The sequence below is a fragment of the Rissa tridactyla genome, chromosome 5 (assembly GCF_028500815.1).
Source record: "Rissa tridactyla isolate bRisTri1 chromosome 5, bRisTri1.patW.cur.20221130, whole genome shotgun sequence".
Taxonomy (NCBI): domain Eukaryota; kingdom Metazoa; phylum Chordata; class Aves; order Charadriiformes; family Laridae; genus Rissa; species Rissa tridactyla.
The window spans coordinates 32508661-32527895 of NC_071470.1; the positions used below are offsets into that span (position 1 = coordinate 32508661).

At 40.4% G+C, this 19235-nt stretch overlaps 1 protein-coding gene and 1 non-coding gene across 8 annotated transcripts in view; both read right to left on the minus strand.

The window, feature by feature from the left end:
• Nucleotides 1-671: 671 nt before the first annotated feature.
• The window catches only part of NSD2 (nuclear receptor binding SET domain protein 2), a 100929-nt gene continuing 82365 nt past the window's right edge, over nt 672-19235 (minus strand). For 6 of the 7 annotated variants that reach the window (XM_054201907.1, XM_054201910.1, XM_054201908.1 and 3 more), the window contains 13 exons: nt 13225-13356; nt 12055-12178; nt 10842-11042; nt 9973-10152; nt 8738-8894; nt 7809-8014; nt 7270-7373; nt 6742-7011; nt 6530-6646; nt 4588-4729; nt 3774-3880; nt 1960-2164; nt 672-1039 (listed from right to left, as the gene is read on the minus strand). In XM_054201907.1, the coding sequence (XP_054057882.1) occupies nt 771-1039; nt 1960-2164; nt 3774-3880; nt 4588-4729; nt 6530-6646; nt 6742-7011; nt 7270-7373; nt 7809-8014; nt 8738-8894; nt 9973-10152; nt 10842-11042; nt 12055-12178; nt 13225-13356 (2214 nt within the window). In that variant the 3' untranslated portion in view covers nt 672-770. Of the gene's footprint in view, nt 1040-1959; nt 2165-3773; nt 3881-4587; nt 4730-6529; nt 6647-6741; nt 7012-7269; nt 7374-7808; nt 8015-8737; nt 8895-9972; nt 10153-10841; nt 11043-12054; nt 12179-12214; nt 13357-19235 lie in introns of those variants that run through there. The other variant, XM_054201913.1, reaches the window with a different exon arrangement.
• LOC128910744 (small Cajal body-specific RNA 23) lies at nt 4896-5026 on the minus strand. The gene has a single exon (XR_008466850.1). It is a non-coding gene; the product is annotated as a small Cajal body-specific RNA 23 (non-coding RNA).

Below are 19235 nucleotides of genomic sequence, written 5' to 3' on the forward strand. Positions count from 1 at the left end.
AAAAATCCTAGAGTATTGGGCCTAGATGGCAAGACAATATCCCTTTAAATCCAGACTTGTACAGCTCTGTAAGATCAAGTCACTTCTATTTCGCTGGAATGAAATACAGGAAAAAACAGTATAGAAAAAAATCTTGGTGGAAGGATATTTAAAAACATGTTTGTTTAAAAACCATTGGCGAGCTACCTTAGAAGAGCACAAACAAATTGTTATGGGTGTGGTGATAGAGAAATATGCACCTGGATCGTGAATGGCAGTCAAGCACTTGCTCAAAAACACCCAAGGCAAGCAAATCTCATCGGGACCACAGACCAAGCCATTTCTTACTTACAAGGACTTGAGAGCTAAAAACTTCTTTCAAGGATATACTATTTTTAACACCTGTTGGTTGACAAATACTATCTCAAAAACCTATGTTTACGTCTACCTGGTTTGATTTCAACCTACCTCCAACCCGAAAGTATTTTGGAGGGAACCTTTTACATTCGTAACAATTCAAGTGTAACTGTAATGCTGAGTAATAGGTTTGGTTTGTCCTGAAATTTTCTGAACTATGCAGTTCGTTATCAGTGCAGAGGCAGCAGAAGACTGCTGCGGTTGGCTCAGTGGATTTATAAAAACAAAACAAAACAAAATAAAAAAATCCCCCCCTCCCCCGCCCCGGCCCCCAATGTAACCTTTACAGAATATATGTAAAATTGTGTCCTTCCCTGGTCATATTCACAACTTATCTACAAGATAGTGTTGGCAGTAGAAACTGCAGTCCATGACTATTTGCATTCAGCTCTCATCCATCTGTTCCTCTGCTTTCTCTTAGGCTTCAACTTGTTCAGTTTTTTGCGGGGTTTCTCAGTCTTCTGAGTTTCAAGAGAATCCACCCCGAGAACGTGTTCAGAGCAGCATAACTGTCCATTCAGCATGGAATTTAGTACTGTCCCGTCTTGGTGTTCCTTGCAGAAAGAATTTGGGCAGAAGTGGCAGAAAGAAACAGAAGGTTTGCCACAAACATCACAGTGGTGCCAAGGACACTCCCACTTCCCTGCGTTCAAAAAACAAAGAGTGCATCAGTAGGGAGTAAAGCCTGTCATCATCTTTTAAAGTTTTGTGTTTTAGCAGCTGAACAACGCACGACTTCCCTGACAAAGCTAGGTGAGACGGCAACTACTGTGGCTAATCTCCAAAAATCAAAATGCTACATCATACTTCTAAAAGCTCAACTGACAGCAGTAAGTAGCAGACTTGCCAGCCTTTCCTTTAAATACAGCAGTGAACTCCAGCTAGAAGAAATTATTCAGGCTCTACTCAATAGCATTTTAGAGAGCTCGCAGGCTGGTAGAGTATCCAAGCATCCAGTCAACTGCTGCCTACCGTTACAATGCACACCTATTTTATGCAAGTTTTGCTCAGGGATGGCTGATGGGTTTTACTTACAGACACTGTTTTGCCCCAGCATCTTTTACCAGTCATTGTTTTACTTGTTTCTGGGGTAACAGGCTTTGCCTGCTTCACTTCTTCATATCCCGCCCGAGACGGCTGACTGTGGAACCAGGTAACTCCTGTGGTATCTGGAACAGTAACCTGACGTCTGCTGCCCTTAACGTTTTCCTGCTCACCTTGTTCCAGATGCTGCTGATATTCTTCTGCCTTGAACTCAACTAAGCTTCATGCATTTCTCAGATATAATCCACTATCTTGTGACAGGGACACAGTGCTCCTACCCAGTGATGTACTCGATTACCTACAGTTGTAAAACTAAAGGCTCGTTTTGCTAGAGGCAGGAGGAAGGCCATCATTTTGTCTCCATACTCAAGAAGAGCTCCTAGGTGAAGCAGGAAGGAAGTTCTTACCATATGAAAAGAATGTTTTGGAGAAGACACTCTTGACAAGGCTTCCGTGCAATAAATGAGGTACATGCACAAGCTATTTATTTACACCAGTTTAAGAGGCAAGCCGACTCACCAAAAGGACGTTTCACCAAACCAAGGCAGGAGAGATGGTAAGCTTTAGTACAAGATTTCCTGTCGCACAATACCAGCTGGCCTCCGTCACCACAACGGAAACAATCGTCTTCAGATTCTTTCTTCCCTTCATTTTTCGTTCTGCGTCTCCGTGTTCTCTTTTTGGTCTTTTTGCCTTTTTCTTCTGAGGCATTAGTGGAAGAATTCTAAAAGAGTAAGATGCAAATCTCTAAATGCCAGTTTTGCAAAGGAAAAATATTACACGACCTAGCAAAACTGTTGACATGCCTGGCAGACTGGGCACACAGGCAAAAATTTGACTTGGTACAGACTTGTCCATAGCCTCATGGTACCTATCTGTGTTGATAAGAAAAACAGGCTGACCCTTGTAAAAAGTGATTTTGAAACCAGATCTTGTCCCTACAATTCCCTCCTATTGGAAAGCTCCTCCACTTTCTTATGACTGAAAACAGGTCTTCCAATTTCCAGTCTAATCTACTTGCAGCTAATTTACCTCCACTTTGTTCTTGCACCACCAATCACTTCACTTCAATATCCATTTTTCTCTTCCTGTTGTGTATACTCATGCCAGAGTTGTTAAAAACAGCCTCCACTTCCCTTCTTTGAGGAACAGACACCAGAATTTCAGGAATGCCCATAATGCTAGAAAGAACATACCAAGCCTTATCCCTGTTTCCATCTGACAGTCTGCTGCTTGCACTTCAACTCTCCTTCACCAAATCATATAAAATTCATTATGGATGTTTTTTCAGCATTCCTACTGTCATTCCTTCCCCTCACCCCAGTAATCCTTACCTACTTTCTTTAAAATTAGCCCATTCTATCTACCAATGCGGACAGCCCTGCAAAACCGGACTGTAACATTTCATTTCTTCACGGCTGTCCGCCTAAATTGATCACAAGCTTATGTGAAACCCCACTTAAGCCTCTCCCTTAATAAAACCCAGCCATGCGAATTCTAGAGATTTTAAATCCACCCTCTGAAGTGCCTGACACTGAGCAGTGTGAGGGACCACACGAAGGTGCAGCCCTTCCACAGCACTGTCTCAGGTTTTTTTTCTCTTGGGAACGTGCCTTCCCTCGCACTCCTACGACAGCCAGGAAAAACCCATCAACTTCTGCTGGATTACGGGTTTTAAAATTAACCTGACACGAATCATACAGGCCATTTCTTGACACAATTTGATATATCGTTTTTTCCTCATTCAAAACTTAACATTTTTTTATTCTGAAGGATTTTTAACAAGTCTTAATAAAATAGTCATATTTTAAGGTTTAGATAGGGGAAATATAAACTGCAATGTCAGAATAATCTCACTGGATATAGTTAGGCTTGTTCTTAGTCAGTTCCTAGCTCCTACAACCCTTCCGCTCCTTCATACTTCAAACAGAAATGGGAAGGTTATTCCCTTTGTAACCCCTTCTTTTATAGGCTTTCCATTCCAAATGCTAGTGCCATTAGCTAGCAATATTTCTCATTCAGGACCAAAGTAATTAATTTCTCATAGGGGTAAGTGGGAGAACATATGTTCCCAAAAGCAGTATCGCCTGCTGTACTATTGCAGCATAAAAGTGTATTCTTTGGCATCAAGTTTATGTTTCGCAGAAGAACGTCTCTACCTTCCCAGCAAGGGAAACAGTAAGCCTTGTCCTCAGAGGACAGCTCGCACCTGTTTAAGCAACATTAACCCTTATCATAACACAAAACTGGTCCACCAACGCATCCCGCAAAAGAAAAACAAGGCTAGGATAGTTTGACAAGACACCATCAAATTCTCTTGACATACTACTTGCCTTTGGTCTGTCCCCAAGAAATCCGCTGCAGTTTGGGGCACCACATTTGCAGACTGTTTTTTCATTGCCCAGACAGTCAAGGTTGTAATTAAAAGTCAGCTCTGTCCCTGAGTGAGATAAGACATACCCTTTTATTATGAAGGACAAGGCAACGAAGTCTATCAAAATTATTACTAACAAATAAAGCTTTCATGATCTGTCTTCTGGTTTTGTACTTGCTTGCTGACCTATTATCGTAGGGTTTTCCCCCGTCTTTACGGCTCATAAGCACTGACAAAGATTAACAGCATGATGTGTTATGCAATTATACTTTAAAATAAATTGGTTTGACTTCACAAAACTGTGCGTGTGTCTGGTCTACACACACAAACACACACATTATATGCATCTACATATCTACACAACTAGATACAACTATAGACAGATAGATATATGTGCGTGTGCATGTGTGTACGCAAACCAGAACATAGATAACTTTTAAACTGTCTCCTACATCCACTCCTTAAGCTTATAATCTTCAAGTACTGTTTGAGATCTCTAAAACAAAACCCATGCTCTACAACACGAAGTGAATGCATGGATTCTGACTAGGGGTTCTCTGGCGTTCCCTTAGAGGCAAGCAACAAAAAGCAGCCGTGGGACTCACTATTAAGAAACATTAAATACCAGGCAGATCACAAAGCATCTCTTCCGCGTGCCGAGTTCTCTAAAAAAATATTTGCACTGAATCAGTTAAACCATGACCGTCCCACTCATAACCGTGCAAAAGGTTTAACTTAAGGAATTAAGCCCAAACCAACATATGCTGATATACCTGCAGGAATATCGCACACAGCAAACAGGCCGACACGAGTGTCTCCATTTACTGTCCATTTTAGAGTTTCACAATTTGGTTGGCAGCTGTGATTCATAAAACGAGAATAGTTTCCTTTGGGGCCAGCATCAATAATACGATCCTGGAGATCAAACCAGCAACAGAATGAATGTTTTTTCTCTCCCCCCCCCCTCACAAAAAAAAAAAACCCACAGACCAAACAAAAAATCCAGAAATTATTTCAGTAGTGGCATTCAAAACAGACATGGTGTTGCTACCCAGAAGCACACAAGCAAACCGATGGTACATGTCGTATTGAAAACTGTAGTGTCTCATATGGCCTGGAATGGGACACTCCCAAAGCAATACTCGTGCTCTAGCTCACGTTTTCCCAGAACCCATCGCAGCCACAGGGCAGGATAAGTGTTCTTGTGAGCATGGCAGTGGTCATGTTCGCAACCCCCTCCCTCCAGCAAGCCTCAAAACTCAAACGCAGTCCATTTACCTTTTATTTTGCATTCACAAAGCTGTGACGCATTTACAAATACTGTGCTTTATGGTATTTACCAAGTCACTGCATGATTACGTGCAGAGATTACCAGTTTCTCACTAGCTTTCTTTCCCCAAATCAGCCTAGTTTAAATAAAAACAAGCTCTTGGTAAACGAAAAAAATCCCGTCCCCACACACAATTGCCTTTTAATTTCTATCTCCACCAAATGTACCAGACATTAACAAAATAAAATACAGCCTTGAAATAGCCAGAACCGTGTTTCTTTGCAGAGCTGCTTAAGAAAGCTTTGCTGATTTATGAAATATCATTATAGTTTTCCTCTAACTCGTTTTTATAATGCACATGTATGATCGTCGTTAACTATGAGCACATACCAGGCACTCTAACTGCATGTGCAGCTCAGCCTCCTAATGACATGGGCATTTTTGCTAGACAAAACCACAATGAGCATTTATTAACTATGGCAAGAGTTAAATACATGTTCAGTTCAGATGTTTAACGCGCTGATGTTGTATGTCAGTTTAGTAGGGGGATGAGAAACTTAAGTGTCCAGAGAAGCAGGTGATAACTCCTCTGCAGGAACTCCTCAGTGACAGGACTAATGAAAACAGTAGCTGTGGAAATACAGAGCAGGACAGTCTCGGGCAAAAGAAAGGTGATTAGGACTGAAAAAACACACAGGACTGACAGCCAGTTCTTGGGTTTCTCCTAAAGCAGCCGTTTGGGGACTGAAGGAGTATAATATATATAATCAATAACCCCTACTGCCTGGGTTCCCCACTTTCTTCTCCTTCTCAGGAATAAAATACTCAGAGGTGTGCACAGAGAACCACAGATGCTGGATTAATTTGCTGCCTTAACTTATCTGCAGAATCCATTTGTGAGCACTGGCTGGCTACTAATGCAGATAGTGCTTTCAGAAAGGAGTTTCTACGAATGCACAAGCCTAGGTTTTCTATAAACAAAGAAAGGGACAGGCAGTTGCAAAAGAGATTAAATACCCAATATAGGACACAGCATCACAACTATATTCCACACTACTCTCAAGTGAGAATTTTTTTGTTGTTGAAACTTTAGTAAAAGGATTGCTGACAGTAATTATTTCAACTGTATCATTACTATTTCCTGAAACTTCACACTCGCTTTTGAGACTGGGCAGATAAATGCTTTTGCTGTACTTGATTTCAAGCAAAAAAGAACAATTTGTAGACCTTAATATATACTTTATTACATTATGCAATTAGAACTAATGAGACACATTATATATAGAATGGAGCAAGCAGGCACAGAAGATACAACACTGCGAATACATGAAACTCTGGAACACCAAAGGTAGAGGAGTGCCCTACCAAGGTGATCAAAAGGAGGAAAAAAAGAGATCAAAATAATGTTATAATTAAATAACGGAAAAAAAAGTCAAATACTCTACCTTATCAATAGTAAGCATATAGAAGTGGGTAATGTCATTTTCGTGTGCGTATTTGATTCTTGCCATACATTCCTCTTCATCAATCAGCTCACCGACATACTCATTCACAAACTCTCCCTGAAAGATACCAAGTATCACTAGTAAAGTATATACCAAACCCACAAACAGCATCACAAGTCTCCAATTCTTCACCGGGCAGGAATGATTCATACCTTTTTAATATCCCTCTTAGCGACCAGACCCCACCCTTTCCCATCGGTTTTGATGATCTTTGTCTCAGGGTATTGACGTTTTGTAAAGCACTGGTTTTGGCACCGTTCTCCCGCTGGACAAACTTGTGGGTGGCATTCGTACATCAGCATCCGATTGAGGCACTCGGAATCAAAGCCACAAGGGTTTTCATCTGTGGGTTTGCAGTTGCACTTGGGAATCTCAGAAATGTCAGCAGTATATATCTGCACTTTACCACAAGGTTTATTCACCTGAATAATACATTAAAATAGTTCAAACATCACTTTAAAACATTTAAGTTTGCTGTAAGAGTTATTTCAGCGGTTACTAGTTTGGGTTTTGCAACACTAGATGTTCCAATGGAAGCAAAATTTCACCAGCTCGTGCCCGTAAAGGCGCAATTACCAGCACATCATTATAGCCCCTCCTCCCCATCTCACCACTCGGCTCTTCCTCCCCAGTGCTGGCTTAGACCTTTCAGTATCCAGTGTAATTTCCTCAAACTTTACCTTAATGTGCTTGTATGGTGGAGGTTTACGTTCACTTTCTTGGGTTTCTTTGGCTTCTCGCTGCAGCTTTATTTCTCGAAATCGAGCTTCAGCTTCTTGCAAAGCTGAAAGAGATTCTTGTATCAACAGAAATGCTAAAAAGAGAATTACTCCCCCCAAGTTGACTTGCTCATTCCACTACGTGTTAAACAAAGAATCATCTCCTACTTCCTAGTCCCACCCATTCAATTTGCTTGCAAACAATGCTTCTGGAGTGTTAATACTCTTAACAGATGTATCAATTCTACTCTTTCTCATCATTTCCTTTACAGAAACCAAAAATCATCAGAAATAATTCCAATTAGATGCTAGTCTTTTAAAAGCCATGGAAATAATCTTTCATTCAAAGTTAGTAATAGTGACTGCTGCCCAGGACACCAAAGCAATTTTTAAAATTCAGTACTGTAAAACAAATGTACAAAACCAGCCCCAAGGCTATGTGTGAAGAAAGGAAAGCATGCATATCACAAGATTATTTTTGTTTACTTTTAGCTACGTACCATTTTTGAAGACTTTTCCAATTCCTTTGATCCCCTGGTATCTACTCCCTCTGTCTCCCTCCATATAAGGGAACACCCGCGCTTGGTGCGTCCAATAGTAATCCTTAGAACCAAAGAAAAACACAGGAAATTCTCCGATTTCATGCTTCATTTTCTGGATATTTGGGGGAACATTTTTCGGATGGCAAACTTCTGCAGGCCACCATCTAGCATAGAAGTACAAATAAAAAACATACAGCATTTTAGTCAAGCTCTTTCTGCAAGAGACAGTTTAACAAAATCTCTCTAAATAGCAGTAACTGATCATTATTTCCAAGATCCACGTGGATTTAAAATCCTCTCCTCCCCCGACTCAGGAGAGAAGATAGGACTAGAAAAGGTAAGCCTGACACTCAAATCTGGGGGACTTTTGCTCACCCGCAAGATAACCCTATGTACAAAGCTTGTTGGGTCTGGTTAGCAAAGACATTGTCTTTAACAAGGCCGCAATCACTGTAACTGTCAAAGATCAAGAGACAGCTGATAACAGCTATTAATGCCATCTAGGCTAAACCCCACCCACCTCTATCTCCCTCAAATCTCAACGCTTACAACCTGAGTGACTTCTCTCCCAGCCTGCAAGGCAGTAATTTACCCAATTACAAGTGACACCAGCTTAATGATTTGAAGAGATCTCCAAAACAAAAGGGTCATATGCTGGAAGCAGATGTCAGAAGACCACAAGGAGCCCTGCGCAGGTAATGCCTTGGCCGAGTGCAACAGCGAAGCTGCAAGTCTTTGAACTTGAAGCTTGCAAGGAGATGGGGTCTCTAGTTCACAGCAGAATGAGAAATCTGTGAGCAGCAAGGCTGGTCTACAGAAGCAACCAATCGTACGACCCTTAATTAAACGTCCAGTACTGTAAAACAAAATAAATCCGTTCATCAGACCTGTAGTTTCCCAGTTTAACCCAAATAATATCCTGGAAATGGAGTTTCTTCCCCGCCCGGCAGTCGTTGCAGTACCAGCTCCCATCTGGCATTTCGATGTTCAGACAGTCCGGGTGAAACGCCGCAGGACACGACTCGCAGCACAACAAGCTTCCTCCTTCGGGGGGGGGGGGTGGGGGGGGAGAGGGGGTAAACAACAAAACAACAAAGAAGCTGAAAAACATCAAGGCAAAAAAGAAAAGTTTTGCATTCCAACCAGGTTCAAAGCAGCGTGACACCCATGTGGTAGGGTTCAGTTAGGAAATAAATGGTTAAAACATGCTGGCCTGCAACAAATACGTGTCGTTTAGTTGTGTACAAACCCCAAAAGATCCTTACTAATTTGAATGCCTGGCAGACTTGGGCTAGTAACACATACAAAATAACAAGCAAGCCAGCAATAAAAAAAGCCAGAATAATGCACCGCAAATTAGAATTACTTTGCTTTACTTTAATGACTACAATATATTTAACATAGTTTAATATATATTAATATTTCACTGTACGCAAGATTTTAACAACAACAGATTTCTCTCATGTTTGTTTTTCCTGGGGGCAGGGAACGGGGTTGTTAGCCTGTCCCATGAATTATCAAGTGGAAAGTTAGCTGCAGCTTAAAAGCTGCTATGTTGCATGTTAATTTGTTAACAAATCAGGTAAACTTTCACTGCTACGGTTTAATCGGCACGATGCATTTTGTGGTTCTCAATAAGAAATAAACTTATTGTACAACGTAAACCAAAACACCCTTAATTAGCGGCACTCCCAGCAACAACTAATACTGATTCAATTTGCCATCTGCTGCTAAACTAAAGGCAACTCTTAAAATATTTATGTTTTAATTTTATGTATTAGCAATACAGAAACATAAAAAAGCCTCAGTACATTGAACGCAGGGGAGAGAACAGAGAAATACTTCTCAATACGTGTCTCTGGTAAAGAATTAAATCAGGCTTCTGGTAGCTGGACAAAGTCCAAGTAAAAACATTTTTTAATACATTATATCTGCAAAAAAAGGATACTCAAATGCTTGAAGTGGCACAAGCCAACCTGAAGTTATTTCAATACCTAAGGGAGCCTAACTTAATATGCCACATTTCTAATAATTTCCTATAAACAGATTAGTAAAATAAAATTTAAATTGAAGAATGAAAGTTTCGCCGCTGCATTTATGGAAGGGTTTTACATCAGTTTACCTTTTGAACACACAAAGCACCAGCTGACATTGACATGCGCGTGATGACTTTTTCCCTTCATGGCAGTGAAATGGTTCGTACAAACAATGCTGTTGGAAGCGATGACTGCACATCCCGCAGCAATGCAAACGTCTCCAGCATGGTATGCAACAGGACAGCGAACACAACGCATCATCTTTCCTAGCAAAGCAGAATACTGCCACGTTATTTTTTGAACAAAACTGTTTTATTATTTGAGCTGAAAAAACAGTAGTACTGTCTGAGGTAGCCTATAGACACACACACACAAAAAAAATCCATTATGTTTTCAAAGTCTGTATATTTGTATTTAGCGACGATACTGAATTAACAAAGGTTTTTAAAGAAACCTGCACTGAGTTTAAAGCACTGTAATATTTAAACGTGAAGGCTTTAACAATGCATATATGCACGCCAGGGTAGACAAGCTTTCCTCAGTTATGCAATTTTGTCTAGAGATGTTGCCCAAGGCTAAAAATATGCACAGAATCAAATGTCTCCACGTTCAGCGAGCCGTGCTGCGGTATTTGTACGTTCACAGGTCTTGCCCTCCCTCTGCTCAGCCTGTCTCTCCTCATCACACATCACACACAGATCCTAGACTTCATTCTCTCTCGAGAAGAAAACATGGTTAACTATGATAATTGAAAGCTAGCTTTAAGGAAAAAGAATGCAAGCAAGATAAATGCTAACGTTGACTAAAATTTACTCGATTATTATTTAAGAAAAATTGTGTATCAGTCAGTAGTCCATGCACGCCTGAAAAATTGCAGCTAGCAGCTCTTATCCTTACCTTAACATACCATACATAGACTTAATTCATCAGTCATAAAAATGTAAAATGAAACTACCTTTTGAAATTCGTGGATGTGAGGGGTTACTAACATGACAACTCAGGCAGCTGTGCAGAGGACACCGAAACCCCCTGTTCTCAAACACAGTAAGGTGAAACTTTTTCACGCAAGCTTCATGGTAGAATTTTCCGCAGTGGGATACGACACAGCGTTTCACATCTGCCTTTCTCTCTTTACACACAAAACAGGTATGCACACCTAGTGGCAAAAGTAATAGAAATAATGTAACTAATTTTTCATCCAAACCTGTGTATTTAAAATGCTTCTGTTGCGAGTTCTTGTTATGCACGGGGGAGTTGCTTTTGTTCTTTTTTTTTTTTTTTTAAACAAACTCAAAATTCTATTATTTGATGCAGCAATCTGTTTACTTTAACTCTTTAGTGTTAAATATTAATCTGCTGAGATACAGATAAAATAAAGTTACAATGCAAACCAATTGCAGTTAAAGTGTACACAACAACACCCAAAGCCTCACTGATCTGCTTTTTACGTTCTTATTCATAAGTCTCAGTATGCCAGGACGACTGTGAATTCTTTTTTATTTTTTATTTTTTTAAAGCAACGAACTAGGGATGATGGGTCGTCTGTGATCCTGTGAAATCTGAAGTAGGTCCACAAACCAAAGACAAGCATCCTCTGATCTTCTCTCTGGACCGCTTGGAACAGCTTTATTTCGAAGCAGCCTTGTTCCAGCAAGGTTTACAGCAGGTACTGAACTGGGCTTATGAGCAAGAACGCAAATCCTATACGTGAAGTTTTAAGATTAAGAACTTCCAAGCAGTTATTATAGGATTAAAAGCAAATGAAATTAATAGCAATAAGGTAGTCTTTTAATAGGAAAAGCAAAAGATTGACAAAGGACTGAAAAAGGACTTTAAAAGTTTCACTTGCTGCTTTTTTTTTTTAATAGGATTTCTTAAGTCTTTGTGACAGACTTTAAGTCTAATCTGTACTTGTACTCAGAGAGCGAATATTCTGCAGTTATGAAGGCGATGGGATTCGGACTAAAACAGCCAAGTTGCAAGAGAGTTCTCACTGAAAACAGTGTGAACTTTCTAAAACATGGCACACTCAACGGTACGACATGAACTCCCACCACTTTGGCTTCTCCAAAGATACATACTCTGTCCAGGAGGATTTCCTACAACAACGTATGGGAAAACTTTGTTTTGTTTTGTTTTTTGTTATTAATAGAAAGGGACAAACTTGCCTGATGTACATTCACTACAAATGAATTTTCCTGTTGGTCTTCCAGAGAGCCCAAGGCAGCTTACATGAAAAGCTCGATAGCAAAGTCCTTCACACAGTAGGAGATCACCTGTTTTTTCACACAGCTTTTACAACACAAAGGCATTGAATGTTAAAGAAAAGTTCATATGTGGAAAAAACTGTTTTCTTTATTCCTTTTCATATATTGCTCCTCCAAATCTCTTTCCCCCTTGTTGAAATAAAATTTAACAAGTGAAAGATAATTTTACAAGCACCATCACATGCCCTGGCTTCCAGTTGAAACAGATAATGGAGTCATTAAACCACTAGAAACATCGCTCATAGAACCAAGGTTCATGAGTAAATACAATCTGACAGAAAAAAGGAAAAGAAAAAAAAGCTTTAAGAAATTTTCCCTGAGCACACCGATGCATCTGAGTAGGGTTAAAAAGCATCCTTATTTTCCTTTTTCCTTGGCAAAAGGAAATTAATCTAGGTGGCACAATGATACTTCCGCGTCCGAGGGGCTAGCAATGACACATGCATAACTAAAAATGAACTGAACGATAATACTGGCAGAATTTAAGGGATCAGCCAACATTTAAAGATAGATATAACCTCATCATCACTATGTTCAAGAAATGGAAATACAGCTGCTTGCCCAGTCTTGTGGAAACAAATTTGATCTGTCCATTTGCATTGTGTTATCATTTTGTAATCTAAGAACCCTTTCTGAATAGTTCGAGAGAGCTTTTTGCTTTCGATTAGCATGCCACACGCAGGCTGCAATCTCTGCTGCCCGCAGAAGCACAAAACCCACTGGGTTTTCCTTCTCCCTCTTTTTTAACAGATAAGCGAGCAGCTCTTCTCAGTCATTTAACTAGTTCCCTGGCAACAGCCATGCACTTATTCTGAGGTACAAACTACGCTTATCTGAAGAGATCTGGAAACTCAAGCAGAAAGGCCAAGTCGCTTACTGGAGATCAAGAAAAAACAATAATTGGGAATGAAGCATTCGATTTACTGGCATGGCACCCTCATCGCTAACAGACATCTCAGACACACACGATAAACCTGTTTCTGGCCTAACATTGTCATTTTCATATTTAGAAAGACCTTTTCTAGGAACCCTCAGAAAACATGGCTCGCTGCCCCAGCTAACATCTCTCACCTGACACACATATTCTTTTTTTGTTCCTGCTCCTCGCTCAGATTTTTTGGATGATATAGACACTTCAGTCTGAGTTTCATCAGCACTTTCATAGGGAGACTCCGACCGCTCATCTCCTTGGCCATCAGAGATCTGAAGATTAAACATACGAGTTAGAGAAAGCAGTCACGTATGGTCAATTTTGTACAGAGTAACAACTGAAGGAAGCAAACAGACTGCAATTCAGACTAGCAGAGTTAGGCACACTTTTCTGGTTTTGTTCCCCTCCCCTCCCTCCCCCAACTTTAAAAAAAATCTTGATTAAAACCCGAGTTGTGCATTTGTGGAAGTCTCATCAAAAGGACTACATAGCAACCATCCTCACCAACTCAACAGCAGCCGAAACGAAACACCAAAACTTTGTAATATGGCATTTTATTTATACTCAGTTCTGTAACACAGTTAGTCGGAAATGCCTAACCAGTAACACAGGGATATCTTCAAATCTTTTGATTAAAGTTTCAATACGCGTGTTATGAGAGAGCAACAGATTATTTTAGAAAGGAACTTGGTAAACTTCAAGCTGCATATGAAAGTCTCTGACCCAAATATCCTCCAAGAATGTGGGAACAGTATATAGAAGAGAGGAAGAAAGGAAAAAGTGGCCCTCTGAATATCTTTAAGGAATGTTATAGCCAACAATGAATTCAAAATACTACAAAAGATCGCCCTGTTATGGATAAATCTTATACAACAGATGTAGATGTAGTAAAGATGGAGGATTTTTTAAAAAATATTCACAATTTACTTTAAAAAAAACCAACCCAAGTAACGTATTTAAAATAAAATATAGGACAGTTTTCCATTCAATAGAATTTAGGGAGGGAATGGACAACCGAGTCATTTGTGTTATCTCCCGTTGCACCAGAAGATGCAGAATTTCATATTGTTGCCCCCTGACAGTACTCAGTGAGTTGTGTTTCTCTAAGTACACTCTCCAGGAGAGCATCACCATTTGGAATTGCAAAAGAAACCTGTCTCTTGTCTTCAGGCTCGTTAATAGTTATTCACACACACCACCAAATATACTGCCTCGTGTCCCTTTTGAGTTGTCTAACTGCAACTCACAGTTGATGACGCTTTCTCCAGGTATTTCAACTATATTAAAAGTCCTTCAGAAACAGACATTTCCCTCCTGTGGAAGCACGCTGCAGTTAAGCCCGTTTCAATCCTTTTTGGTAAGCCAGAACGCCCTCTAATTTTCTCCCTAAGGAACTTTTTCCAGCATGGAGAGAGTTTTGGTGGGTTTTCGCTAAAATTATCTGTACTTTAAAAAGGCTGCTGAAAAATCAGGCAGGAGAACTGGAGGCAATAACCCATTACAAGTCTCGGGAGTACAATATCCAAAGCAAACCAACATGCTACTCTTCTTCATCGCTTCTGTTCTGCTGAGTAAGGATCTCCCTAAGACTTCTCAATACAACGCTGAAAGTCACTATGAAGTGGGGTGGTACCCAAGAGATCATTTTGCCAATAGCCATTTATCAGGATGCAGACACTCCGCTTTACATGAAGAATTGGCTTTCTCTTTTCAGACATACGATCTCATATTTATCTATAGTAAACCACATTTTATTAATCAAGTAACGGAGACAGCTACGTGCAGCCTCCCTATCAGCCAATCTCCATGTACTGTGCAAATTTATTCTAAGTGATTTATTTTGAAATCAGAGAGAGAAATGTAACGCCGAACCAGGCCTAGCATTAGTCTTTATAAAGTCCCTTTGGAAACACTGGTTTTGAGCGATTACTTCTCACCGTGGCTGCCAGCTAACTTGCATTCCTCCATTTAATACTTGCTTTCCTTGACCACATCTAAAATATTTTGTGAATTGGATCACAATGACAGTTGTTGGTTGGTTGGTGGGGTTTTTTTTTCCCAGATTACTTGCAAGGGTGTAAATGCATTTCCTCTGTGCAAATGCAGACTTATCAAAGCGATTCACACCTGCACCTCACCTATGAATATTTCTACAACTGGAGCGATTTGCAGATTCTGCCCGACCGTTTCAGAAGTGGTTAAAAGAAACTGCAAGTAAAATCATTGCTTTGTTGGGGCACCAGGAAATCTCTGTCCCTTGGAAGGAGCTGTGAAAGGGTAAACCACAAATGCAACCCGAGAGCACGGCCAGGAGCAGCCAGTTCCTACTGGGAAGGGGCAGATAAAGAAAGGTAGCGTGAGAGTTCGGCAAAAACACAACAACATTTTCCCTTCTGGTTTAAGTAAACTTACACGCATGCTTATTTCTGTTTAAACTATTCCCACAGAAACGCTAATTAGTATAAGCAGTGCACTGCTCTAACATCTTTAGTACCTCATTATGTTCCTGTTTCAACTAGCCAAAATTAGTCATGTTTAGGAAAAGATAAAAAAGAAAAAAAAAAACTGGAAGGTCTTAGATCTGCATTTCTACTTAAAAAAAGAAAAAAAAAAAAAGGGTACGCTTTATGTTCTAAACAAAGCAAGCAGTCTTGTGTTAGCTTGACACTATGGTTGTCCCTCATCTTTCCCCCACACCACAAAGTCCACCTAAAACCCTGAGAAAAACCATTTGTGGAGCACACGTTAAAAGAGTTAAAAGACTGTCTTTCCAGCAGCAAAAACTTGACGGTCTTGCCCTTGAGGATAGCGCTCCTCTTTCCCCAGCTCACCACTTTTGAAGGCAGAGCAGAGAAACAGAACGTATCCAGTGACAAATGCATTCAGTCACAAGAGAACAAGGTTTGTTTCGGAGCAATGGTTTCCTAGTTTTTCTTTGGTTTATATACTTGTAAAATGTTCAAATGAAGGATGCAGACCTCTATACGGAAAGGTAACCCTACCAGCAGATGACAGTTTTTCAGAAATCCCCTGGGTATAGGTCACAAAACCCCAGCCATTTGTGAACCACAGGCTGACAGCCTTTTTCCTACAGAATGGAGATTTTACTCAGTATTAATGCACGGACCCTTCATTTAAATTGAATGGTTACTGAGCCAAAAAATGAGCAGCGTTGGCAAGAATCAAACTCTTACATGGCAAACGCAACCACAAACCTCAAATTCTATCAGCCCATTCCAGATAAAACTTGGCAATTTACACCCGCCTGTAAATTAATGACGGATTTCAAGCATCAACACCAACACGTGTAGCATGAATAAAATACCTTTAGTTCATCAACCGTATGGCTACCAGGCTGAGAGTATCTTCCGAGATCTCTCCTTTACGGCTGTCAGGAGCCTCCCACGCTTCACAAATCAAACGCTCTATTAACCACCGGTTTTGCACTACACAGACAAGCCTCCATACCTGGCTCATGGCTATTGCAACTCCTAAGAATCAATACATTCCTAAAAAGCTCAGCGATGTATTTCTACTGCCTGATGCGGGTGGCTGCTGCAGAACGCAGCCCTTGATCCCGGCTACCGCCACCAAAGGTTTGGCCATCACATCCCACAGCCGCGCCACGTGTAACTCACGCACAGCTCCCGTCCACTCCACCGTCAGCTCACAGTTTTCATATTGCCTAATTTTAGGGGGCTTATAAAAGGGGGAGGCTAGCAGATTCCCTCTTATAGGAGAGGGAAGCATTTCTTCAGGATAATTCGGAGTTTGACCCTAATCTTATTTATATCTTGCAGAAGGTGAAACACTCGCTACCAGCCATCTCCTTTTCCAAATAAGCCCTGCCCTATACAACCATCTTTTGGGAAGCTCCTTCTATGAAAAGAGCCAGAATTCAACACCAACAACTCCTGATGTTATCCCAGAAGAGCCGATGGAAACACCAGGGAAGTAAAATGAGTGTCTGTCCCTTCAGGCCTGTGTAGAAGAGGCTGAGACAACCTTCATCTAATGTTTCTCGGAGAGGACTTACAACCTAATGACAGGTAGAGCACGAGATAGTTGGGAAAACTCTATTGGTACCCCAAGCAAGCTGCAGCGGCACTGACAGGTTCCGATTCACCAAGAGGACAGTTGAGTTTCACAATAAAAATACTTTTAGATTGAAACAGTCACTAACTAAAGACAATTTATAAGACGATTGCTGGAAATCATGCTGACGTGGAACAGCCACCTCTAAAATTAAGCATTACGCTTTTGTGTTTTGTTAACACAACTTTCCATAGTGGAATGTCAAATAGGTCACATACAAGTGCCCAAATCACAGCATTCAATAAAAATCAGCACAGGTTTCTGGGGGGCTTTTTTCTTTCATGGTTAAGTTACAAACATAAATCTTTCTCTCGTGATCATGCCAGACCTTGTCTTGTCCTTACTTTTGTAATATAATCTCCTTAGCAAAGTAAATTACATGTAATTAACTCTTCTGATATTAAGGCCAAGGTTCAAAGCAATCAACATTTACATTAGTGGCAAAACCTGTTAATTAGCAATTTCTAGCCATCACCGGTTTGCTCTTTTATTCTGTTTTACATTTTGAGTAATTTTTTATTTCTCATAAAGGCGAGGTAAGATCTTTAAGAACGCAAATTTAGGGGGAAAAAAGGCAAGGCTGTTCCCTTCAGATTTATAGCAAGTGACAAGTTTCTGCAATGAAATCATACCCAAACTCTTTAATCGCCTCCACTTTTCATTAGCAATTACCGATGCTGCAACACGGAAGATACCCTTTTCCTGCCGAAGCTATCACCATCGCAAGCACCACCAAGCTTCACATTTTGCACATCACTCAGGCTTTCCTTCCCATTTCCTTCAATTATCGAACGTCAACACTGTTTTGCGAGTACTTGCCTGCAGAGGCTTTCGCACCGCGCTGCCTGAGCACCGAGGAACCGGGCGGGATTTCAGAAATCAAATCCAGCTCTTTCTACCGGGAACTGCCCATCTGCGCACACAGGCGAGGGAAAGGGCAAAAACCGGCCGAAAAAGCAAATCATGAGCTTCGCTCTCTCATTTGGGGCCGGACCAGAACTTACTTCAGGGATCAATGCGGTTCAGACTACGGTTGCTCACAGAAGCAACAAATTTCCCGTCGGGCTCCCACGGCAATCTTTCCTTTCCCGTGTGTATCGGTTATTACTCACTACTCACACACGTAACACTCAAAGGGAACATGTAAGGACACATTACTGCATTTTTCCAAGTTCTCTATAGCTTTGTTATTGGAAAAATACTCGTTACTAAGTCAAACTATGACAAAAATCTCGGCATCTCTAAATTCTTTGGGTTTACTACTATATTTTTATCTGTGTAAAGATACAAATTGTGGCAATGTCTTAATAGTTTAAGAATTGGGTCTACTCATCTCAAAGTATTTTGGTCGTACACCTTATACTACTATACAACTTTTTTTTGGCAATAGTTACTCAGACCCACATCGGTACAGGAATCAGTATATCAAGACTTCGTACCCCCAAAATATATTTACTTTTCTTTTGAACTATATGCTAAAATTCCCTATTCATGATAATCAAAAGAAACATTTAATGGATTCTTTCAGACAAACATCAACCTATTTTTAGAAAGACTATATAAGAATGCTTATAAAAGCAACCTTCAGCATTAATTCTTAACTGAATTCTTAACTTCTTTGCATACTGCAATATTTGATGTATAAAGTCCGGTTACACCAGCAACCGCCACTGTATACTGGTTAATTGTTCAATTGCTAAATATAAGGATGAGATTTACTTTTTCACTGCTTCCTGAACTCCTGCTCCCGTTTTGTGCAAAAGGGATATACAGTTGTACATACAGATGGAAGGACTGTTTGTGGAATAATGGTTTCCTTCTCCTGTGTTGAGTAAATAAGAATTTGGTTTTGATGGAGGCTGCTGGGCAGGCTAAGAGAAGAGGAGGAAATGTGTGCAACTTCGTACATTTAAAATAAGACTTAAAACACTGGAGTATTGGAAGGAACTGAATCAAGTCAGCTATGTGCATTTTGTGAGTTTATATGTTTATATTCTTTAATTTTCCTTTTGATTGAAGCTCTCTAAAAAGATTAAGGGGGGGCGGGGAAGGAAGG